The following is a 25,568-nucleotide window of genomic DNA, read 5'->3' on the forward strand; positions in this document are numbered from 1 at the left end:
CCCTGGGCGCTACGTGGTGCAGGAGGTTCTGCCCGCCCGCGAGCTGCCGCCCGCCCTCACAGGTAAGGCCAGCCTCTTCCCCTCCCTCACTGCTCGGGGCCTGGCCCGCTCCCGCCGCTGGCTCGTGGCAGTCACCGCCTGTGTCGTTCCTCCCTGTCCCGCCCGTCTCCGTGTTTCCCCGCAGGCTTCCGGACCGCCTTCCGGGCGCGGGGCGCGCTGGCAGTGCTGCAGCACTTCGACTCCCTCTACAGCTTGCTCCAGTGAGTACAGGACGGTGATCGTGGCGCCGCGAAGGCGGGGAGCGGAGCGGGTGGAGGAGTGTTGCAGAGAGGCTGGTGTCCCCGGGAGCTCACGCCTCTCTCCCTGGTGGTGTTTACTCGCTGCCTCACGCACTGTGCTTGCTCTGCAGCCACTTCCGAGCTGTGGGGACTGATGTCAAGGAGGATGCCTTGGAGCTGATGATGAACGGTGGGTATCCGCTGTTTCTAGCTGAAGCAGAAGTAATAGAGAGGTTGCTCTCCTTTGGCAGCTCAATGATGACGTAAAGGCTAATGTGACTTGACCAGCTGGGTTGCAACCTCAGCCCATTCCGGTAATATGAGTCTGTAATCTTGGTGGACAATGCAGAGCAGTGCGCGTTCGCTGTAAGGGCAGACCGACAGAAAACCCTCTTCCCCGTGTCCCTGGAAAATACATCTTTGGGATGCATCAGCTCAGAGTGAGTGTTTCTATGAGCTGAGGAGGGGTTGTGGGGATAGGATAGGACGGTGCTTCCAAGGTCTGGGTTGCAGGGGGCAGCCCATGTTGCAGCTGGTGAGATGTGAGCACACATCTTTGGTAATCTGATGACTGCCCCAAGTTTCCAAAAGAGAGGATGGCTGAGGGTCCTGGTGAGGAGTGCTCACAACTTTCTGCCTCTCTTCAGTGGTGTCCCATCACTCCAATGAACTTCCTGCCATCTTGGGTGATTCTGGGCTGAGCCCTGCAGACCGTGTTGCTCACCTTAACGCTCTCAAGATGAACTGCTATTTGCTGACTGGCCTTGTGGATGCGTTTGAAATGGAAATCTGCAAAGGTGGTTTGTTGGAGGTCGATCCTGGTGGGAAGGTGGGTGAGGTGATGTCTCTTAATGCTGTAGAATTTAACAATCATTTTATTTTTTGAGGGAAACAGGGTGGCGATGGTGTTTTTTCTGTTGTCAAGATACTGATATCTTGTATCACATAATCTCCTTTCTAGAACAAGAAGAACCATACCAAGACCTCTGGATCCTTGTGGGAAGAGAAGAGGGAACCGCAAAAAAAACACGGCTCCTCGCGCAGCTGCTGCAGCTGGATCTCCATCAGCTTTGGGGTGGTTCGGAGTTGGAAGAAGAGTTTGTCAGGTATGGGATGGAGTGGATGTAGAATCATAGAATAGGGTTGAAAGAGACCTTTAAAGGTTATCTAGTCCAACCCCCTGCAAGGAGCAGGGACATCTTCAATTAGGTCAGGTTGCTCAGAGCCCCATCCAACCTGACCTTGAATGTTTCCAGGGATGGGCGTCTCCCACCTCTCTGGGCAACCTGTTTCAGTGTTTCACCACCCTCACCATAAAAATTTTTTCTATTGATATCTAGTCTAAATCTACTGTCTTATTTCCCCCCACCCCCCTTGTTTTATTGCAATGGGCCCTGCTAAAAAGTTTGTCCCCATCTTTCTTATAAGCCCTCTTTAAGTATTTAAAGGCCACAATAAGGTCTCCCCAGTGAGTTCTCTTCTCTAGGCTAAACCACCACAATTCTCAGCCTGTCCTCATAGGAAAGATGTTCCAGCCCTCTGATTTTTGTGGCCCTCCTCTGGACCTGCTCCAACAGGTTGATGTCTTTTTTGTCCTGGGGACCCCACAGCTGGATGCAGTACTCCAGGTGGGGACTCACCAGCGCAGAGTAGAGGGGGAGAATCGCCTCACTCAACCTGCTGGTCACTCTTGTTTTGATGCAGCCTAGGATACAGTTGGCCTTCTGAGCTGCGAGCACATTCCTGACTTGTGTCCAGCTTTTCATCCACCAGCGTCCCCAGGTCCTTCTCTGCAGGGCTGCTCTCAATCCCCCAATCCCAGCCTGTATTGGCAACCCCAGCTGGTGGTTGCCCTGACTCAGGTGCAGGACCTTGCACTTGGCTTTGTTGAACCTCACGAGGTTCACATGGTGTCACGGTCCACTAAGGACTTGTGATGGTTCTTTGCTGAGATCTATGAGTGCAAAATTAAGGCGACCATGCCAAAAGGGGTTAGCTTCAGTTAAACAGTAAAAACTTTATTATTTTGTGTCCGTAAACTATGTGTAACAGATAAAGGGAGTGAAAAGTAAAGAGAGGAAAAGAGGAATATAGCTACTACCGCAGGTCCAAGGTGTCCCCCAGGCTGGAGCCAGCAGTGTTCCGCCGGTCCTAACGATCGTCCTCAATCCTTGATGGAGAAGGCTTCAACTTTAGGTTGCTAGTGGATGACCTGTTGTACTAAGTTACACACCTTGCTCCTCTACCTCAGGAATTCCCACCTCTCCCCAGGAACTCATTTTTCTATCTCTACCTCTGCCAGGTAGCACCATTGCGCATGCCCAAAGAGGAGTGCCTGGAGAGTGGTCTATCTCGGAGGCGGGTAGCCTTCAGGATGGACGTGTGTTTTGGTATTATAATGACATTATAGTGAGCAAAGTTCACCTTAGGGTAAAGATTTTGCCACAGTGCTTGGCACAGTGTCTGCCATCTTTCTGGTTGGATAGCCGTTACACCTGTGGCTTATTGTTCCCGTCCTTACAGAGGTACAGATAGTCTTGGACAGGGCAGGGCCATGGAACGAGACTATTTCACTCCTTCACCCATCAATCCGTTCTGTACCAGGACCAGAGTGCATTGCTGGGAAAACAAGTTATGCCAGCCACACCTTTGTCCCAGAAAGTGGCAATTGTGTTTTACTTTACCCTAGAGATTTTCTTATGATATTGTAACTTTGCTACAACAGGCCTGCCGAGACACAGGTTTTGCTCCCAGGCCGCATCAAATCCATAAGAAGGGACGTTGTAGTCTAACTGGGGGTGTCATGTCCTTGATGACAAGGTTGAGACAATGCTGATTTTCTAACCGACTCTTACACATGGGCCCACTTCTTGAGCTTGCTCGTATCCCTCGGGATGGCATCCCGTCCTTTAGGCATGTCAACCGCACCACTTGCTTTGGTGTCCTCTGCAAAGTTGCTGAGGGTGAGCTTCATCCCACTGTCTGTGTCATTGGTGAAGATATTGAACAGTACTGGTCCTAATATGGACCCCTGAGGGACACCACTTGTCGCTGATATCTATCTAGACATTGAGCAGTTCACCGCTGCCCTCTGGATGTGACCACCTAACTAGTACAGAGGTGGGATGAGTGACAGTGATTTTATGGAAAGGAGGCTTAAATGTTAAATCTGCCAGCCAGGTGGTATTACAGCCCTCTGTGGGTTGCAGATTGCTGGGAAACTGAGGAAACCGTCTTGAGGCGAAAGCGATGTGTTTAGAAACCACTTCCTTTCTTCATGTAGGTGTCGCAAATCCAGATATTGTTTGATCATTTTTTTCAGGATACTGGAGAATTTTTCTGGTTTGAGAGAAGAGTTTGCCTAGTATAGTGTGCTAGAATGATGTTGGTACAAGTTGTGATAGTGAGGTTCACTGTCTTTCTTGTGTGGCTTTAGCTTAATGACAGGAAGCTGCTACCGTATCCTGGAGAATCCAAATATCGGTCTTCAGAAGTACCGGGCCACACGGGAGGCTGTGACACATCTGCTTGCTGCAGCTCTGGTTCACTATGATCACATGTTCAGTGAGTTCCTGCTCTTCTGCCTTCTTCCTAAAGCCATTCCCAGTTACTTTCCCTGACCTCTTTCTTTCTTCTCGTGTGCAAAAGGTGCCACTCTGAAGATCACGCAGATGCTGCAGCACTTTGAACATGTAGCCCCAGTGTTTGCACAGGCTGTGAGCCTCTGGGCTACCGAGTATGGTCTGAAAAGCCTGGTGGGGGAATTGCTAAGGTGAGAAAAATACCTTAGGCTTGTTCTTCTATCCCTAGTAACTTGAGGCACCTTATTCATTGTTTCATCTTTCTGTGCAGGGAAATTGGACAGAAATGTCCACAGGATCAGGCCCGTGATGCTTCTGGAATCAAGGGTTATGCTACCTTTATAACTGAACTGGCGGAACAGATTCCAGCTATGGTGCTATCCAACATGAGTGTTCTCCTGTGTCACTTGGATGGCGAGGTACATTCCTGCAATATTGCCTGTCCAGAGAAGTGGTGGAGGTGCTGCTATCCAACCTCTTTCACACAGATCACGTAGCCAAAACCTGCCCTTTGGAACAGGTTCTGCCTTTACCTAAAAGATGCAAAGGAAACAGAAACCATGACATTTACTGTCTGGTTGTCACTCCCAGCTATGAGAACAGGAGACTGCTTACTTGTCTGAGATCCCAGCTTTTGTCCCTTTTCTTCAGTACTTAATGAGCTTGTCATTGTGTTACCTTTTCTTAAATTGCTCTTAAAAGCCTTAAGTGTTTCTCATATCAGTTCTTGGCTTCTGTGGACCTAGCTAGATAGCAAGATTGGACTAGTCTGTCTTGCAGGCGCAGCCATGTTCACCCAAGGTTAAAACAAAGTCCATAATGGAGAAATTCACTTAAGATCGAGCCTTCGAAGGCCCAAACTCTAAGCCATCCTTACCCTTGGCATATCAAGTCATGTCTTTTTGTTCCTGGCTCATCTTTTTGCAGAGTTATATGATACGAAATGCCATTCTGGCAGCTATGGCAGAAGTGCTGGTGAAAGTGCTGAATGGTGACCAGCTGGAGGAAGCTGCTCGTGGTACTCGGGACCAATTCCTGAATATGCTGCAGGCCCACGTCTGTGACATCAATGGATTTGTGCGCAGCCGTGTGCTACAGCTTTTCACTCGAATTGTTCAGTGCAAGGTAAGTGTGTGCTGGGGAAATGGTGTCGCCTCAGTAATCCCTTCCCCTGTTGTGTTTTCTAAGGGAATTTCTGTCACCCTGCTCTGTGTTTGCAGAGACTGAAGTTTAACAGAGAAAGGTATTGTCCCTGTGTACTGTGGTGTCTACAGTTCTTTTTTCCCAAGAGACTAAAGATTCTAGGGGTGAGGGAACTGGGAAACAGAAATTAAATCCTGCTTTTCATTACTGGGACAGGCTAGAAGAGCACAGTACATAAACTCTTTTTGGACATTGATATTGGAAAACATCACCCTCAATAGATATACTAAGACTCAACTCAACAGGACCGTGGATAACCTGATCTCTTAAATACTTGCTTTCAACAGAGGTTGGACCAGAAGATATCCAGATGTCCCTTCAGACTTTAGTTTTTTCTATAAATCTATAATCTGCCTTTAAGTACATTAATATGTCTTCAGTAAAATAACTTTTCGTGTGTCTCTAGGCCTTCTTGATAATTTTGTCTATGCTCTCATTATGTGCTAGGCCCTGCCTTTGACTCAGTTTCAGTCTGTGGTATCGTTGGCTGTTGGGCGTCTGAAAGACAAATCTGTGATAGTAGTTAAAAATGCGATCCAGCTCCTGGCTGCGTTTTTGTCCAACAATCCTTTCTCCTGCAAGGTAATTCCGACTAGTATGATGGATATGCTAGATGTCTGTTTGCAAGCTGAATGTCTGCAGTGTGCTTTAGCCAGGGCAGCAGCCTTTCTGTGTCTTGTGGGAGGGACAACGTAGCCTTTGACTCTGCAGGTGGGACCTTTCTGGTTTTCCCAGGTTCAGATCCTGCTTTCTGTGGCTCTTCCCTCACTTGGTGTAATTAGTAGGTATGCTGAAGGCCAGGAGGGATGTGTGTGTTTGTGGAAAAACCTGCAGCAGTTTAATTTGAATCCACTGCTGCAGGGTTTCTTTCCTTAGGATCAGACTTAGTCTTCTAGAACATTCTTGCATACAGCTGCAGCTCTTTGTGTTTAGCTGTACCTTCTCCTGAGCTTCTGAGCCTCAGCATGGCAATTTACAGCACTTGCCGTTCTAGGATGATGGTCAGAGTCTACTATTCCAGTTTCCACAAACTGAGGGGATTGACAACTTAGAGCAGGAAGTGGAAGAGAAAGGAGAATTCTAACATTTCAGAAAAAGGAGGATAAGTAACATATTTCTTCTTCTCTTTCTGGTATCTTTAGTTAAGCTGTACTGACTTGGCCGAGCCACTGAAGAAAGAGGTGCAGAAGCTACAAGAAATGAGGGACCATGGCAGATCCACAGCAGGTGATTTCCCTGCTTAAAAAACATACCAGGGCTTGTTTTAACTCATCTTAAATTCACTTCCAGGTTGTGGTGGCTTTTGTCTCAGATCTGACTCCTGTGAAACAATGAGGCCAGATAACTGATATTAAATTCACAACAGTTTTCTATACAGTGGTGTTATGAAAGGACCATGTGAATATCCATATCTAGATCACAGTCCATTTACCTAAATATCCTATTTTCAGAGTAAGAACTGAAAATACTTGAACACCCTCGCAGGTTCCCATTTTCAACCATTCAAGGACTGCTTGAGCCGTAATTTTGGTCAGATATTAATTTAAACCTGATTAGCTTTGGACCTGGTGCTGCCTAAAAAATAATTAGTAGTAAATGATGGTTCTCTCTTACCCATCATATTTTTACCCTCAGTGGTTTCGTTTTTATTTTTTATGTCAAAGAATTTTTGTCTATTCTTATTGTAGTCTCAGTGGGATCAGCAATGGGAATAGTGCTGCCTGTGGAAAAAAAAAAAAAAAGTAGAATTCCTAAGTTCCAGATGAGTTTCTCTCACCATGTAGGATGTCATTTGAATCTACATTCTCCATTCCCTCTGTTGTATTTTTTAATAGGTCCAATGATCACCCCAGAGGAAGAGTGGGAAGCAATGCTGCCAGAAGTTAGGGCTGCCACACAGCAGCTCTTTCAACCACTGCAGGAAGGGGAAGAGGAGGTGCTGGAAGTTGAGGAAACAGTGGAGAGTACATCGGAGCAAATCACTGGGCTGCTGAGGAACCTGAATTACAAGTAAGAAGACTCTGTAGTTTGAGAGTGTGTTTATCTCAAGGTATGTGTCAGTCTCTCATTGTCTGTTCAAGAAAGGTTTGAGCTCTAGGGTAGAGGGATGATTTCCAGTAACATTACTCTGTAGGAAGAGATTGACATGGGCACCCAGTACAAGATGCCGGCAGGAGCTGTTTTCCCAGGTGTTCAGGGCAAAGTTGGATGGTTTTGCTTCTGTTCTGTCCTAATGGGTTGCTGATGTTCTCTTGGGCAATGTTATTGTCCAGGAGCGCAGCCCGTCTTACACAGAAGGCCCTGTGTCGCTTCCAGGGGGAGGAGCCCTTCAGTGGCCCTACGGAGGAAAACGAGGGGGCAACAATCCTGGATGTTCTGAAGAGACTTTACATAGGTAACTATTTTTTGATCACTCTGTCTCTTCCCTAAGTCCAAGCTGATGCCAGAGTTAGACCAAAACCCTGTGGAATGGCCTGTCCCTCCTTCTGACCTGAGGGGCTAGTTTGTGTAATTTGACAGCTCATGAGGCTGACATTTTTGGCTGGATCACAGTAGTCCTGGTAACTGTGTTTCTGGTTGAAATAGCTCCATGTTCATACTAGAAGTGCATTGCTGATGCTTTAGCTTGTATAGTAGCTGTTGAGGGGAGTAAAGCCAGTGTTACACACTCACACCCTTCTGTCCTGTCTGAATTTGCAAGGAGTTCTGTTTCCTGAGCAGCTAGTGGCACATAATGCTTACCCTTAGCAGCCTTGGCCAAATATGATTCAAGCATAGTCTTGCTTATCTGGGGCTCAAGCCTCTGCATGTATTTTTAAGACTTCATATGCTTTATCTGGTGTTTGTTTCAGAGTAAGGTTTCCTAGCCAATCCCCTTGAGCTCATTTCTATCAAAGAGCTACCATCTAAATAATTTAAGATTAACTTCATAACGCTTGCACAAACTTTGTTAGGGGGTAATGGTGTTTGCCTTCTCCCTACTCTGCCCTGATTCCTTTTTAGGGCCTCATCCGTCTTTGGGGAGCTGTCAAGTTCAGCTTAACCCCTTCAGCATTTTAATGGAGTTTACCCAAACTGGACCGTGCCTTTCTCCACCCCTGTATTAAGATGGCATTTCTGTGGTGCATCACATTGTAGTATGGGAACTTGCTCTACAGCATGCTGAGATTTTGTCTTTGTAGCTAAGTCTGATGGCAGAACTTGGATTTTTGTCTCCTGGCTCTTGGAAGGTGTCACTGTGCGGTGGAGAGAGAAGGGTTAAAATGCCCTGAACTGTGCCTGTTGCTCTTGTACCTTCAGTACTGCTGACAAACAAGTGTTTGTGCTGTGCAGGTTCAGGCCCACGTGAGAACAGTGAGGATCCTCCACATGGCAACAGTACTCTTAAGACTGAAGAAGCTGTACCAGAAGAGCAGCCTCAAACAGAACTGGTCAAACAGGAGATGTTGGTGCAATACCTGCAAGATGCTTACAACTTCTCAGTGAAAATCACAGAAGCCCTGTGCCTGATCAGCAAGATGATGTATGAAAACTGTGTCTCAGGTGTGTGAAATAGCCCTTTCTCCCTGTTCAGCATTTCCAGATCTTTCCCCTTGCTGAAGAGGAGACATGGGAGTAGTGGAGCTCCAGAGGAAGGGGAAAAGAGCTGCTCTTCACTGGGCAGATGTCACAGGCTCCTCCAGGATATTGGAACAGTGAGCACCATCTAAATGGGTGTTATGAAGAGGTTTCATTAGGACATGAATGGGCTTTTTAGGAATCAGGTTTTTTTAATATCAATGTTGAAAATGTTTTTAAAAAACAAGTGACTAAAATTACTTAATTTTTGAAGGCTCTCTCCCACACACCCTTCCTGTGGTAGGAGATGTATGTTCAACTCATTGGAGGTTCTCCCAAAATAAGCATGGCCAGTGAAGCTGGGTTCTGTTACCTGCTCAGTGCACTGATGTAGCTTCATTTTCATACTGTTATGCTGGCCACAGGAGAACTGCACAGCTTGTCTCACCTCACCTTTCCATAAACTTTATTGTGTAGCTAAAAGTGATCCTGATTAACAGGTTCTATGGCCTGGTCCTCTTCAGTGCTGTAGTGAAAGGTGGTTGAAGAGTAGGCCTCTGAGTTGATTCAGCTATTAATATTTTACGTTAGAAAGTACTGTAACCAGTTAGATCTTTTTTTTAAGTGCTTGTTATGAATCAGCACCTCCAAGGGGGCTGGGGCATGGAGGGGCACAGCTCCATCCCCTCCCATTCTCCCTGGCACATCCACTTGCCAACCACTCGCACAGTTCTGGGATACAGATGGCTCTGCAGCACCCTAGCTTCATGCAAACACTTCTGAGGCTTCATCTGTATAGAGAACTCGTATGTTGCCCCTAACAAGCGTGTGGGCTTCGCCAGCAAGGTTTGGATGGCATTAGCTGTTTGCACACACAAAAATAAAATAAACTCCTGACTTAAGTGTCTTTACAGATCATTTGAAGTTCAAGGCTGAGAGGGTGCCCCTCACCTGATACTTAAAACACCTGGGGTTTGCTTTATTTTTCTAAGGCTGCACATATTTTAGTAACTTTCCACCTCCCTAGTGTCCTATGCTGCAGTGTAAGGAAGGCAAGTTGGGTATGAGGCATTTTGAGACCGTGTCTCCATTTGGAGACAGTATGCTTCTGGCTAAAAGGGTAGTGGTAAGGAATGACTGTGCTCAGATTTAGGTTTTTTTAATTAAAGATTTAAGATTTCAATATTTTATTTTTCCTGTTGCAAGTATGTATCTTTTTGTGTGACTGGAGGCAGGGGAAGTATACCAGCTTGTCCAGATGCAAACACATCTCATAGAGGATCTTTATTCAGATTTGTAAATTGAGGCTTACACTGGTGTAAGCTCCCACTTAACCAGAGATCAGAGTCTATGACCTATTCATTGTACAGTCCCTCTAATCATTACTGTGACTCTCTTGTGAATGCCCTCCAACTTAAGGTTTTTTCTTCTCTTATGAGCAGAAGGCTGGACAGTATATTTCAGGAGCAGTTAGGCTGGAATCAAGTACATTATTCCTTACCTCATTTATACATCAGATAGCTTAGTTCTTATGGCTAAAGCATTGCACTGGGACTTATGTTCAGCTGCTTTTATCTGCTGTGACCATGAGTTATTTTTTTTTTTTCCAAAGCTACTGTTTCCCAAAAGAGAATTTTGTTCTTTCTCAGACATGGCCTCTGTGCTCTTCTCCTAAACGCATCACATTTACATTTAGCTGTAATATTTTGACCTGTGCCTGTTTCTTCCAGGACATCTACATCTTTGTACTAGTGAGAGACCATCCTGACTTGAGCCCTCTGCAGACAGTAGCAGTGATCTTAGATGATTGTAGGGCTTGCTGTGAGAGCAGTAGGTCTATTAGTTTGTTTTAATGGCCTCTCTAATGGTGATTAGGAAAGAACTGCACAAACACAACTGTTCTTTTCTCTGCAGTGGTGCAGGAAGCCATTGAGTTCTTTGTGACAGTCTCACAGTTTGGTGTGCCCCAGGCACTGCTTGGAGTCCGCAGGATGCTCCCCCTCATATGGTCAAAAGAGCCTGGTATTAAGGAGGCCGTGCTGAATGCCTACAGGCGGCTCTACCTGAGCCCCAGCGGGGATTCGGAGAGGTATGAGTCTTTCTAACCAGAAGGTTTATTTTTTTTTTTTTTTTTTCCTTCTTCCTTCCCCCCCTCCTCTCTTTTCCCATCCTCTTATTTTAAATGAAACTGTTACCAGGCACTCGCATTTAACGTTTTTATGAACTTCAGTCTCATGCAAAGCACTGTACTGAGATACATGTGCCCAAATGATCTGGGTAGGGCCTCTATGTGACAGGGAACAAGAGTTGTCAGTTATGAACGTTCGTCATGTAGGCAGGGTTCTTGCTTGGCAAATATGAACTGATTTTTTTGGATGCCTATTTGGACATAGGAGCTGGGTACCGCTTGACCGCTTGCTTGCTTGTGTCTTCCGCACTAGCGAGGAGCTGTCTCTCCTTTCTATTGTGGCACTTGCTCTTTTTTTCTTAGCACTTGCCCACGTGTAAATGCTGTTGGATACACGTTCACTAAGATAAACATGATCCCTAGTGAGACGCGCTATACCTCACCCTCATTTGTACAATCAGGGCAATAAAAGCACTCACTGCATCTTAGTTCTTCTCTATAGTATTGCCTGGAGACAACTCCTGCAGTTTGAGCTCTTGTCTTATTTGTTCATAGAGAAATCTTCAGTTTCTTGTGCTCAAGGGAAATGTACTTTGACTTGTGGTTGAGAGCAAACTGGGAAGTGGGTGATGAGTGCCTCTTGTTGGGTCTTTGAGCACCAGGAGGAGCAGCAGTGCACAAGGCAGTCAACTTTTGAGCGAATGTCATACTCATTGGCACTTGAGCTAGGTGGCCTGGAGAACTCCAGCTTGTGGAGGGGGAAGTTTTCCTGTCCCCAGGGATCAGTTCTGTTATCTAATAGATGTCCTCAGCTCTTTGAATAGGAGACTAAGTGTGACAGTTGCTTTTGCTTTTTCTTTACCTTTTGATTTTTTGTTTTTTTCCCCTTTCAAAGGGCCAGGGCCCAGGACCTGGTGCATTCTCTCTCTCTTATCATGGTGGATGTATCGCTGGGAACAATACAGTGCTTAGAGGAAATAGTGAGTACTTGCCTTGCCTGGGTTTGGATTGTATTTGTGATCTTAGATGTCTGTTACATTAAAATGGTAGTCATTGCAGCTAATGTCATCTTTGGTTTGAAGTCCATCCTCCTCTGCCTCTTCCTATTTGTTTTATTGCATTTCTTTTTCAGATCTCAGAGTTTGTGCAGAAAGATGAAATAAAGCCTGCTGTGATCCAGCTGCTTTGGGAGCGATTCACGGAAAAATCTCAGTGCTCATCACTAGAACGACGTGCTGCTGTGATGCTGCTGGGGATGATGGCACGGTGAGCCCAGGGCCCAGTCTAATCCTGTGAATGGGAGGATGTACAGGGAGTTGATTTTTATCGAAGAACTGTGGGTGCTGCATAAGCTGATCCTTTGTTCTGCAGCTTCAAAATTAGTAACCAGGTCATGAGGTAACGAAGCCTGGAATTAAACATAGTTGTGCTGGGTCCCACCAGCGCAGTCTCTGAATGAATATGATGACATTACTTTCTTTGTGTGCAGAATGTCCATCCCTTCTCAGAGTTTACCATGTCACAGCTCTGCAGCTTTGTCTGTGTTTGGATAAGAACAGTGAGAAGCTGCTGAGCAGAGATGTCTGGAGCCTTTACCATGGAGGGAAATGAATCTGCTTCTCTTTCTGGGGGCAAAGAGAGTGTAATTGCACTATTAAGTTCTTAATTTGCTCAGTTTCCCAGCCCAGTAACCCTTTGGCATTTATCTTACCTGCTAGTTTCTTCTTGCTCTTCCTACTTCAGTCCTTCATCAGTCAAAAATAGGCCTGCATAATGATGATCTTAAAATTCTTGGCCATAGAGTTGGAGCCAGTTCTGCAATTTGAGTATTAGATATTCCTTCCAAGGTATTTCTGCCACCCCATCCAACATGCTTGCAGCAAAACTGTAGACGTCATCTCAAAATTAATATCCTTCCCTCAAATAGTGGGATATAAAGAAAACCGTAGGTTTCTGGGGTATCCCATGAGATCCTGTGTCAAGTCGGGGGGCGGGGGGCTGTGAAATAAGAACAGCATCACCTTCTTCGCAAATCTGCTAAGGGAGGTGATTTTGCTTTTGTCCTATAGATGCCCATTATTAACTTTAATTTAGATTCCCTTTTTAAATACATTAGATTCTGTTCTTGCCCTTCTTCACCCAGTTAATTATATACTCCTCAGACCAGGCCTGTTTTTTGGGGGGCTTTTGTTGTTTTGTTTTGTGTCCCATAGTAGGGGAGGAAGTGTCACACATTAGCAGTCCCGAGCTGCTGGACTCTTCTGTTTTGTGACACTTTGCTTTGTCTTAACCTTTAAAGTTTTGCTCCTTTCTGATAAGAAAGAAGAATCAAGAATATTCTTTCTTTATAAAGATACAGTATGCCCAGTGTTGTTCACTTTGGAGAACCTTCTCTGTTAGTGGAATATGGATTATACTGGCTTCTGTGGAATACTGCTTCGTGCTCTTGTATCTTAAAGTCATTGGATGGAATATTTTTTTTCCTCTCACTCAAACCACTGCCTTCCACAAGGCGCAAGGAGTATTTCTATGGTTATGCATACTTATGTAAACTTTCAGCAGCAACTCATGTAATACTCCCATCCCTTCCATTCCATAGAGGGAAGCCAGAGATCATAGGTAGCAACCTGGATGTCTTGGTGACAGTAGGGCTGTCTGAGAAGGCATGTGAAGATTATCGCCTGGCTCAAGAAGTATGCAATGCAATCTCCAAACTTGCCAGTAACTCTAAGGTAAGACTCTTAGCTTGTTCTTGAGGTCATCCAGAAACAAAGAAGGAGGGGAAATGGTTTGTATTGAGAAGTGATTAAGTTTTTGTCGATTTTGAAATTAAGTAGGTTGAGACCATTCAGCAGAACTGTCTGGAAAGCTTAGCACGCATCAGTGAATCTATAATAAAATAATTTTCATTAGGCAACAGGCTGAATTCAATTAGTTAAGAGTTCAGTGCAAAAGAAAATGTGTTTTCCTTTTGATTTTCTTCCTCAGACTCGCAGTTCTATGCTGCTTTGTGTTTCCTCAATGATGAAGTCCTTTCCTTTACTGATGCTTTCTGGTGTTGTGATTCTTTTGCCCTCCCTATTAATTGATATTTGGGAGTCGTCAGCTGTACAGCTGAATATAAAACATGAAAGGTTTTCAAACCTGTCCATGTTGTACTTAAAACAGGATGATGGTTGCCTATCAGATGGCTTCTTTGTATGGGAACAATTTATATTTCTATTTTTAATGCACCTGGGGGGGAAAAAACTTTCTTTTTTGACTCAAGCATTTAGGGCATTTTGGTTCAGGAGCTCCAGTATAAAAGCAGCCCTCCTTCAAACAGCACCATCATTCTGTATTTGCCCCTTCCACTGGGAACATTAGTGCAGGACCTTCATGAATTAATGTGTATCACAACATTCTTAAATGTTCCGAAGATGGTTGTAATTCAATTTTAGATTGACTTAACTCTGCAGTTAAGTTTGTATGTGAGAGGGAACTGAACTGTAGATACTTGAATGACTCTGGTAGCTCTTCCTTCCCTTCCACCCCACAACCAAAATTCAGTACAGAGCATAGGACTGTAATGAATTCAGAAATTTTGTTTCCAGCTACTGAAAGCCAGTACATCCTCAAGCAGTAGCTTGTTTTGGTCAAGTGTATCTTGATCAGGCAGCCACAGACGTGCTGGGATATCACAGGCATTGTCATACTTGGTTTAGGAGTTCTCTGAGTTATCATATTCCCAACCTGAAATGTGGTGGGACTGATGCCGAGCATCTAAACAGCCTAAGTGTGAGATGGTTTTGGATCCAGAGCTACCCTCTACTGATGATATTTTGCTTTTAAACAAAACCTTATAGTTCTGTAGCGCCCCTAGGCAAGGGCATCTAGTTGACTTTCTGTTGATAATTGAAGATGCTTTAACAGTTTTCCTCTTTATTCATTGTGGAGAATGAGTAGATAGTATCAGATTTTAAGAGAGTCATTTTGAGATTTCAAGAGTTATTTTGATTTAAGGTGAAATAGTGGAACTGTCTGGGTTGGCCTGGTGCCATCATTTGCCCAAGCTATAAATCCATCTAGTGTTGCCACCATGCCTTTGAAAGTGACCGTAAGGTCCCTGCTGTGTGTTTGGTTGCAGAGCAGTACTGGATGTCCCTTCCATTGGCCCAGCATGGGTTTGATTAGCATTGTGCACATAGCAAGGTTAGGTACTGGGAAGGGCATGGGGGGGATCTCTTACATGGTAAAAGTAACTCAAGTAATTGATTTGTTCTCTCTGCAGCCAGCACTGGAGAACAGTGCACCTTTTCGGCTGCCACAGAACCACATGCTCTTTGGGTGCCTGAGTGAGGCTGTAACTAAAGGTGAGCTCAAGTCAGCAGTAGGTTTGCAGAAGATGGAGTTGGGCTGTGAGACAGCCTGTGTTGTCACTGTTATGTGTGGTACATTGCTCACTCTTTTCATCAGGTTTTGCCCAGCCAAGCAGTCACTGGATCCCCTTCATGGAGGCAGCAGTAATGCTCATCTACCAGCTAGCAGAAGGGGCAGAGGAGATATGTGCTCACATCCTGCAGGTGTGCAGTCAGCAAGCTCTGGAGAAGCTGCAGGAGGCTGATGTGCAGAAAGATGGTGAGGAATAATGATGATGAAGAAAATCTGTACCTATGATTTCTAGTGCTGTGTTTCGGTGGCCTGGAGTAACTCCAGAAGGAGACCAGAGCTGAGGGGCTAGTAGAGGTGTTGGCATGGAAGGGTGCGAGTGCTATGAAGGAGTCTGTGGAGCGTGGAGATGGGTTATATAGTGAGACTTGGCAATAACTGATGGGGAAAGAGGTCTTGATGAACACTGAACTGTTATAATTGAACTGGAGTAATTTTCCTCCACTAGATCCAGGGGTTTCTCCCAGCAGAGTCTCTGGTGCTAGTAGTCTCCCCACATTAAAAACCTGGTGTCCCTTGTGGGACAGGTGGCAATGCAGCAGGTAGCATATTTGGAAGTGTCAGTGAGCGCAGAGCTACGCAGGCGCCGCATCCTCAGAGAGGAGAAGAAGACCAAGAAGCATTCTAGCAGCAGTATGAAGAAGCAGACACCCCGGGTGAGAACTGAGGGTTTTTTCCTATGGGCAGGTCTTCTAGTGTCACAGCTACTGTCACAGTAAACTTCTGGAGAGTGCACTCCTGAGGATGCATGAGGGCTGGGCTAATGTGTGCTGTGGGAATAGAAATGGATGCGTGTTGGTCAGGATTGACAGGGAGAGCTGAGGTTCTTGAACTGGTCTTGGGTTTTGAACAGAGGAGAGGAATGAGGGGTGATGTCCTGGCTGTGCTTATCTTCGTGCTTCAGGCAAACATTTCCTTTCCACTCATCACCTCTTTTCTTACCCATGCAATCTTTTGCAATTGCTGTTAGTGGTGGAGAACACCCATTTATGCCCTGAGTCTTGGAAAAGGGCTTCTGGAACCTTGGTCCATAGCGCTGGAGGGTGCTATCCTCTCTCAGGTAGTAACAATGAAAGTTTAATAGTACCCTTCTCAAATGGATTTGTGTGATAGAAATACTGTTTGGTTAGATCTATCTCAGAACATTTTCCAGGGTGTAGTGAGGCTGACTTTCCTGGGTAAGAAGAGAGAAAATTGTGTATGTCTAGGTATCCTGTCTCTATTACATGCCTACGCTGCTGTGTCCAGAGAAGTTTGTAGCTCATTTCCTCATCTGCTCTGCTTATCAGTGTCCCTACCATTTTCCACACAGGAGGAGGTTACTACAAGATTTTCCAGGAAGCAGCAGTTCCATGCAGATTTGGTCCCCATGCAACACCCATGTCTCTCTTCTTCCCTTGTGTTGCTTTTCCCTTGCTATAAGGTTTCCCATGATCTTGCTCACAAGACCAGCAATTCAAAGGCCACTTTGAACTTCTTGCTTTTAGGATTTGCATGTTCCTTAAGTGGTGCCAGACTTGGGCATTGATGCCAGATGTGTCCTATGTCTGTCTCAGCTTAGTGGTTTCCATAGCTAGACTTTCTTTTCATTGGTGTTCTGTGGCACGTGGACTGGCAGATTGTGGACTACCCTTCACATCTTAATTCAGTTCTCAGGGAAAAGGGGGTTATAAAACTCCCCATCTGTCTGTTCTCAACTCTCATTGTGCTGCTGGTAACATGCATGCACCTCTCGTTTGAGAGAAGCATACTTAGTGAACAAAGGGGTTATAGTTGTCTGTCATCTTTTTTACAATCTTCCTTTCTGCACAGAGCACAGGAAGCGAGACCACTATGGAGGAGGAGCTGGGCCTTGTGGGAGCCTCAGCTGATGACACTGAGGCTGAGCTCATCCGCAGTATTTGTGAGACAGAACTTCTAGATGGTAAGTGTGGTTGCCACCAAGGAGCACTGTCTCCATCTGCCTGTGTGAAAGAACAGGTACGGTGAGTAACAGGTCCACAGGAGGAAGGCTGTTTCCTTCAGAAGGAAACACTTTCATTTCTTGTCCAGTGTCAGTTTCTATGTAGGCTGTCTGTTTCTTTCCTCTGAGTTTCTGGAGGTGGTTTTTCAGTGGTGAGTCAAACAGTTTCTATAGTTTGCAGGAGTTGGGGGAGTAATTGTTCTTAAAAAGGGATGCACTAACAGTGCTCTCATACTTGCTGTCTTTATCTCCACTCTCTAGGGAAGCACCTGCTCTCTGCCTTTGTTCCACTGGTGCTCAAGATCTGCAATAGTCCTGGGCTCTACAGTGATTCGGCGCTCTCGGCTGCTGCAGCCCTAACTCTTGGCAAAGTTTGCATGATCAGGTAATGACTTGTTGTGCAGGTGTTCCCTTCCCCAGCCTTCCTGGTACTAAAGCACAAGCAAACATCGCAACTCCTTTCCTGTGGAGAGAACAAACACAAAAGAATGTTCACTTTGTGTGTATGTGTGTGTCTGCTCTCTGAAAAATGGGGTTTTGGTATCTATGCCTTCTTTTCCGTACCCTGTCTCATCAGCTCTGAGTTCTGTGAGTCCCATTTGCGCCTGCTGTTCACTATGATGGAGAAGTCCACTCTACCTGGTGTGAGATCCAACCTCATTATTGCAGCAGGAGATCTGGCCATCCGTTTCCCCAACTTGGTGGAGCCTTGGACGTCACATCTCTATGCCAGGTAATGCTACACTCATTGCTGGGAGAGGACAGGTGATGAGAGTTCTGTGGAAGAGTGACACTGGGCTTCTAGAAGGTGAGAATGATCCAGGAAACTAAATTTTAAGGTGTCTGTGCAGGGAGACAACAGACCTGGGCTGTGGATTAGGCTATTATGGGTATCAGTAACACAGGGATACTTAGCTCCTTTCTGCAGTAACTATATGCTTCTGTCAGGTTGCGGGACCCCTGCCCAAGCGTGAGGCAGACGGCTGCACTGGTGATGACTCATCTCATCCTCAAAGACATGGTAAAGGTGAAGGGCCAAGTAAGCGAAATGGCAACTCTGCTTATAGACCCAGAGGAGGCAATCATGGGAGTGGCTCAGAACTTTTTCAGTGAACTCTCCAACAAGGCAAGTGGATGCTCAGGGACCTTAGTTCACAAGAGTGGGGAAGGGCTGGTGGAGGCTGGGTCAATGACACAAGTTAAGTCCTGGAGAAGATGTATTAGTGATGTAGAGCAGCTGTCTGTCCCTCTGCGTTGACTAAAGGAGGATAAAGAAAATAAATTTTGCAACACGAGTTTTGTTTCAACCCTAATGTTGCTGAACTTGACCTCATCTCTTTACATCAGAAGGCAGGCTCCAAACCAATGCCTTGTCCCTTTGCTTTCTATTGTACGCCTAGCATAGGGTTGGGAACAGTTTTCTGTTTACCTTTAGGCCTTATAATAGAGTTGCCTGACCTTATGGCTCAGGCAGTGCATAATCTCTGAAACCTTTCAAAGTTGTTCTTGGATGTGTGACAGTGAGACACTTAATTGAAGCAGTTACAGCCCAAGTGGGTAAGAACAGTAGGAACATTACCCCTGGTACGCTGTTCATTCAATATGAAGGCTGCTCTCTTCAAACTTCAGAGTTTGGGATTTACTGCCTGAGAAGCTGCAATGATACTGGGTCTTTACTAGCTTGGCTTGCTCTGTTAAAAGCAGAGCCAGCCACCTGACTACACTGACTTCCTCTCTCTGCAGTGTCTATGACAAAACCATGAAAAAGCAGTGGGAAAAGGAATCTAGACTGGGCCTTTTCAGGCAAGATGGGAGGTAGTTCCTTGAGCTGAACTGCTGTGTAAGTTTCCTTTATCAGGAAGCTTTTTGTTGCGTTGTGACAACGCTGGAAAGCAAAGAAACTGCATCCAAGTCTGACAAAGAGCAGAGCTGTTGCAAACCAAAGGTTCCCCTTGCTATTAACTTGTTGGTTGGTTGATTTTTTTCCCCTTAGCTTCAGCCAACTAGTCCCAGATAGGTTTGGCTGGCTGTGTACAGCTCGTTTCAAAAAGCTGAGGTTTTCAGTCAGTAGCTTTGGGGTGGGGAGAAAGGAGGTAATTTTAAGTGGGCAGCTTATTTGGCTTGACTTGAGCTGTCCCTCGTAATTCTGTGTCTCTCATAGAACCTTGTATCCCACACAGGGTAATGCCATCTATAACCTACTTCCAGACATAATCAGTCGTCTCTCAGATCCTAACTGCGGCATAAAGGAGGAATCCTTCCACACTATTATGAGGTATTCTGGGGTTAAAGAAATCTCTTTTAACCAGGACTATGCTTTTGCAAAGGGGGTGGCAGATCCAGGGAAGAGAAATTACGGTGACATATACAAAATGCTTTTTTTTCAGTTCTTCTCATTGATCTGTCTCTTTCAGTTTACATCTGAAACGTAGTCATGCTGAGGGGAATCGATTCTAAAGCCACATAGTTGGGGGTGAGGAGAGGCTCCACAGAGTTTCCCCTAGCTCATTCAAAATTTCTTTCCCTCTAGAAAAAGAAAACAGTTGGGTTTGTGCATGGGAAAATGGATATGCAACATTAGGAGAACAGAACAGATCTTAAAGACTCTGTCGCCTTTGCCATTTTGGTTTCCTACTGGATTTTTGTAAGCAATTTTAGTAGAGCTGTAGCTAAGGTAACAGATTTGGGTTTGGGTGGGGTTTTTTTTTTTTATTTATTTCAAGAAAGCCTTACTCTGGAGTATAGAGACATATTGGAATATTTCAGTCTGAGGGTATTGGTTGCTTGTAGATGGCACAAAGAACATCTTTATTGGTAAATTACAGAATTCTTCCTCTCATATCTGAAACATAGCCACATGAGAGTTTTTCTGAGGTGCCTGAATCCCTGTGGATTACAGGGGAGAGTGTTGGACAAAGCAAAAGTATTGCTGTTGCTGAAGAGAAGAACAATAAAATCTCCAGTGATTTTTCAACTAGTCTTTCTGTCCATGAGACTCCAGTGCATTTAGGAAGGGGGATGGAATTTTAGACAGGTAGGAACTACAAGACACGGAAAAGGTCTATTAGTGAGTCTGAAATTGAGACTGAAAATAATTTATGGCTGCAAAAATATATGGATGTTTTGCTTCAGCTTTCAGTAGGGAGGATAATGTGAAATAATGGGAAATACAGCACATGTGGCTACTGACAGCACATGTAGAAGGCAAAGTTAGTGTCTAATAGCACAGAGGTAATGTGGTAAGAAGGCATGTATAAAAAGAATGCAACATAATTTTGGAATTTCCAGTACAATTTTTAGTAAATGTCAAACTGGAGGGGTTGCCACAGACCTAGAAAATAGTAAGTGTAGCACTTGCATTGAAGTGTGATTTAGTGTGGCTAAGACAGCTGTAGATGCACTTTTGTGACTTCCAGCAACGTACAGGGAGAGAACTGGAGGTGCCTGGCAAAGAAGAGAAAAGGCAGTATTGATTTAACAAAGGTATCAAATTAATCTAAAGCTAATTCATTTTAAAGAAGACCTGATCATCAGTTAGCACACCACATCATATCCTTTAAACAGGAAAAAAAAATGAATAGCAGTTGAAACTGAACTACTTCCCCATGTAGCATTGTACAAAATGCTTACATTGTGTAGAGGGACCAGTATGACTCAGAAACCATGGTGGACAAAAGTGCAGGCTAGGAAGGAGGGAGTGGCTTATGCTTTAGGGATACTGGCCAAACTGGAGAATAGGGAGCTGTGAAAAAGATAGGGGTAGTAGGGGGAGCATCACTGTTAAAGGACTAACTCATGGAGAATGAGAGTGTTACAGTAATAACGGAGATGAAAACTAGCAGAACAAAGTGTAAGGTTGAATGTTTAGAAATTGTTTAACCTCTTCTGTAAAGCTATGGCTAAAGTTAGAGATGCATTCCACTTGCTATTTTTGCAGTCAAGATTTTTCTGTTAAATATAGGGAAGCGTTGGTAGTGCTGGTGAGACCTTGTTTGGAATGCCACCACGATTCTGGTCACTTAAAGATTAATTGATGCTGGAACAAATGCAAAGGGAGGGCTATTGAGGATACAGTCTCTGTTCCGTATCTCGGAAAAGAAGCTTGTTGTGGTGGTTGTAGACATAACAGACTGAACAATGATGTGCTTAGAGCAGTTATATCAAGGCCAGTGGCAATCTGACAGCTTAATTTAGCAGAAATGTTGGTACAAGAAAAAGGGAGGCTAGCAGGACCTTCTTAATAAATAGAAGTATTTCAGTGATTTCTATGAGGACATAATGCAAAATACAGGAGTACTTAACTGTGTTAAAGTCCATGCATGTCTCTATTCCTCAGGAAGCTAAGAAAACTGCAGGATCAGGTTAGCATTTAAGTTCTCTTAGTCTTTGTTCCCACTTCAGTGCAAAGTAATGCTCAGTTTTGCAGTGCTCCAAAATACAGCAACACATCTTCATCAAACTAATAATGAAAAAAAGTCATAGAAATGGTTTGGCGGGGGGGGGGGGAATAATGCATGCCAGCCTACTCCCCTCAAGGTCTCCTTGTCAGACATACTAGTCTGCCAGCACAACTTGTGAAGTGAGGAGATTGTCTGAAGGTGTTGCATGGTCTTAAAAGTGGATGGAAGGAGCTGATCAAAAGTCGATACCGCAGCATTTTCAGCACCACTCCTACCCCAGACCGTGCACAGACATAAGTGCTTCTCACTCCAGACCTGCAAGGGTCTTTCCTATAGCTGGATTTCTTAGTTTCATCCTAGGCAGGTGCTATTACGCAAACATGCAGTTATAATTACATGTATGTCATAGCAGCTGTCCCCTAACAGGGACTGTGATTACTATTTGAAATATATATATGGTTATAGCTTCTCCTGATGCAGAACTCTCGTCCTCTTTTTGAGGACCATCCAGCTGATCACTGGATAGGATAGCTACAAGCATCTCATGGTGCAAGCAGAAATGGGGTTTCCTCTCTGGGCTCTCAGCTTTTCTGCTCTTTTCCTTTGCAGACAGCTCTTCTCATATATTACAAAAGACAAACAGACAGAGAGCTTGGTGGAGAAACTTTGTCAGCGATTCCGGACTGCCAGGTGGGTCGTAATCCTAATTTTCCTGAAAAGCAAGTCTGCTTCTTAAGAATTGTTAAAAGAAACTAGCTTGTATATGGTGGTTGCAACAGGTTCCCATCATGTTCTTCCTGTGGCAAAGCAACAAATGCTGAGATAACCTGGATTAGGTTCATTTTTCTTTTTTTTTCCCATCTTCCTCCTAAAAATACATTAATAAATATGTATAAATTAAGGCTTCTAGTCGTATTACACTGTGATTGGCCTCTCTGCCTTCCCTCCTTTCTTAGGGAAAATGTTTTGTGACAATTTAGATCTGCATTACAGCTGAGCAAGGACACACCCCACGTGTGGGTTTTATGCACCTTTGTGGTCCTTTGCCACAAGCTATTCCCTTGTATCTCAGCTAGGAAATCAGTATGTTCAACTGAGAAGTTGGGATCTCTCCAGCAGTCCTGCATGGGATGATCTCTACTACCTAGCTGTTACAGGCCTGTCCTTGCTCTGTGTGCATGGGCTGCAGTACTAACTCTATGCCTTGGACTCTGTTTTCTTATTCAAGGGCTTATGCCGCTGTACACTTATGCCTTTGCTCTGCTCTGTCTGCAAGATGTATTTCCCTTGCTCATGGTGCTGCTTACAGAGTATATAGTACAGGACCTGTCTCATGAATCTGGGATATCATTTTGCTTCCTGAGTGTTGGGATTTTTTTGTTGTTGCTCCTTTCTCCAAGCTGTAACTTCACTAACACATACGTACACTTTTTTTTTCCACCCAAGAAGATAGTAGAAATTTATCTGTCTCTTTTAGTGCTATTTTCTTTGTACCTTCCACTGGATTTGGCACACCCTGCATCCTCCAATCCTGTGGTTGTCCTTCTCCGTTGTTGTGGCTTTGCCCTTGAGGTTTAAGCTGTGTCTGCTTATCTTGGCCATTTGTACACAGAGCCTGGGCACCCTGACCTGATTAGCTGCCTCAGGGAGTTGCATATTCCCCAGAAATATTTGGGTTTTGTTTCCTGAGCTGGAGTGGGGTGTGGCCCCTCTCTCCAAAATTGCCTCCCAGGAACACTGGTGAACTCCTTCACACATTTGTAAAGAACCATCTGCATGTAAACCATGTCTAGCCTTTACTAAAATGTCCTAATATTTCTGTACCACAAAGATGATGAGTTTAATGCACAGTAGTGGTAATGCTAGAGCCAGACTCTCCAGGCTAAAACAGGAGCTTATCAGAAAAGATTTTGCAGCCACTGTCACCCTCCTCAGCATTTATGGAGTTCTAAACATAGCGACATGCCAAGTATCATTCAGACTTTAAATGTGGAAGCACCTGGATGCTGCAGCTTTGTTCTCCATCTGTCTGCATTTGGACAGGGCATTCCGAGAGAGTGTATGCAAGACAGACTTCTGCCCCTCTGTGTATATTAGTAATAGGGGCTTTGGCCCAGCTTTTTTTGTTCCTCCCATTCCGTCACAGTGAGCTATATTGAAGGTGTTAGTTGTTGGTTTTTTTTTGTTGTTGTTTTTTTTTAAGTAACTTGTGCTAGAATTTGTATGTAGTCCTCCTTTAAAACAGCAGTTGTTATTTGTTCACTTTATATCTTAAGGAAAATGGCCTTCTTTATGTAACTGGCCAGGAACGAGAGAGAGAACATTAAATACAGCTTTTTCTTGAGACTATCTCAAGCATGCAAAAATGCGCAACCAGGTTTTTTTATTATTCAGTTGAAATAAAGCCCTTCAAGAGGAGTCCTTGCCTCACTGAGTGTATTTTTTCCTTGTAGCCAGCAATAACTTCTGATACTTTTTAAACAAGTGACTGTGTTCTTTAACAGAGAACCCTTTGTGTTTTTCTGACAGACACTAAGTCAGTGTCTTTGATGGAATACACAGTGGGTTTGTGAAGTGGTTGGTATGGTATGGCATGGCACTCTGCAACTGACCTGTAACAGAACAACCTGCGTCTCATGTTCTGCACGGCAGAAGTACCTGCAGGAGACACTTTATCTCCATGTGCTCTAGGTAGGATGTGGTCATTCTTGCACACCCCTTTTCCTAAGAGCAATCATTGTCTTTCCCAGAACGGAGCGCCAATATCGGGATCTGTCCCAGTGCCTTACTCTGCTTCCCCTCTCAGAACGAGGCCTTCACAAGCTGCAGGACAACTTTGACTGCTTTGCAGACAAGCTCCAAGACCCAGCTGTCTACAGTTGTTTCCAAACTGTGCTGGCTCGATTCCGCAGAGCAGGCGGCAAACCTGAAACTAAAGTAAGGATGGAGAGCAAGTGTCCGGGCCAGGAAAACAAGTGCTTTTCACACGCAATGACTGGGAAAGCCTTGCAGTTCTCCATATTAAGCAGGCTACTCCTTGGCCCCAACAATCTATCAAAGAACCTGATGGCAATTCTACTATAGATGTAATACTTTTCTCTCCCCCCCCCACCTTATTCTATTCCCCCCCCTGCTTCTTTTTTTCCCCCATGTTACATCTCCATCAGGCTCTTGTTGAAGAGCTGGAGCAAAAGCTGTCTGCGTCCCATAACCGAGGGCTGGATTCAGCAGAGACATGCCAGGAAAGTAGTTCAACTCCCATGCCTGAGCTGGCCAAGCGGAAACCAATAAAAAGTATGTTCCTTTTGTGAGACTGCAGCTTTCCCTCTGATCCTGCAGTCCAGCAGAGACACCTAGGGACTTTTCCTCACCCTTACAGACAGAATGGCTGCTACCTTTTTTTTTTTTTTTTTTTTATTTTTTCCCCCCTTGCCAGGTTCACACCGTCAGCCTCTGAGCACAGCCAACAGGGATGAAGATATTGTCACACCCCAGCCTCGCTCCCTCCGAAACAAGAAGCGTACCCAAAGGCGCCCTCCACCCAAAAAAGCTACTCTCAGCTTCTCCAGTGATGAGGAGGACAGCTCTGAGGAGGGTAAGGCATTGTCCATGTATGCTCAAAAGGTGAAAGTGGAGAAAGACTATAGATTTGGCCCATCAGGGGTGTTCCTTTGGTAGTGGGCAGAAGGTGTGTAGGGCTTCAGAGCACTGCTTAGGTTTCTTTCTTTGAGGTAGGGGAGTGCTGGTTACTGACACATTTTACTCTCTTAGAGCTAGCGGCAGAATTAAAAGAGGAAGAAACCCCCACCAAAACAACTCCCATCACCAGATCTTCAACCCGCCGGCTGCGCTGAGGAAACCATCTGCCACTGTCTTTAACTGAAAATAAAACTTGTTTTATGGAGCAGTTGTCTTTTCTTGTCTGAACTACACTATAATATGACAGTGCTTCAACTGAGTACAAAATGGAAGTTATACACCAGGCTAAAGCACTTCCAAGCCTGTCTTTTGATATCTCCACAAAGAAAG

At 44.9% G+C, this 25,568-nt stretch overlaps 1 protein-coding gene across 1 annotated transcript; it reads left to right on the forward strand.

Annotated features, from left to right (window-relative positions):
* Positions 1–4: 4 nt before the first annotated feature.
* On the forward strand, positions 5–25,316 carry NCAPD2 (non-SMC condensin I complex, subunit D2; the record flags this gene model as incomplete). Its single annotated transcript, XM_010078821.1, is given in 34 exon segments — positions 5–62; positions 185–260; positions 410–468; positions 926–1,107; positions 1,240–1,296; positions 1,299–1,384; positions 3,715–3,842; positions 3,927–4,050; positions 4,131–4,278; positions 4,787–4,984; positions 5,510–5,644; positions 6,205–6,289; positions 6,898–7,072; positions 7,336–7,457; positions 8,396–8,605; positions 10,535–10,709; positions 11,644–11,728; positions 11,881–12,014; positions 13,348–13,480; positions 15,019–15,100; positions 15,204–15,365; positions 15,625–15,675; positions 15,678–15,832; positions 16,989–17,100; positions 17,401–17,524; positions 17,717–17,872; positions 18,088–18,265; positions 19,320–19,414; positions 22,149–22,229; positions 24,290–24,476; positions 24,707–24,827; positions 24,967–25,072; positions 25,074–25,134; positions 25,311–25,316. Coding segments are annotated over 34 exon segments (4,047 nt in total), but the record flags the coding sequence as incomplete, so codon positions are not given.
* Between the last annotated feature and the right edge of the window lie 252 nt (positions 25,317–25,568).

Source organism: Pterocles gutturalis, unplaced genomic scaffold, assembly GCF_000699245.1.
Source record: "Pterocles gutturalis isolate BGI_N339 unplaced genomic scaffold, ASM69924v1 scaffold18808, whole genome shotgun sequence".
NCBI lineage: Eukaryota > Metazoa > Chordata > Aves > Pterocliformes > Pteroclidae > Pterocles > Pterocles gutturalis.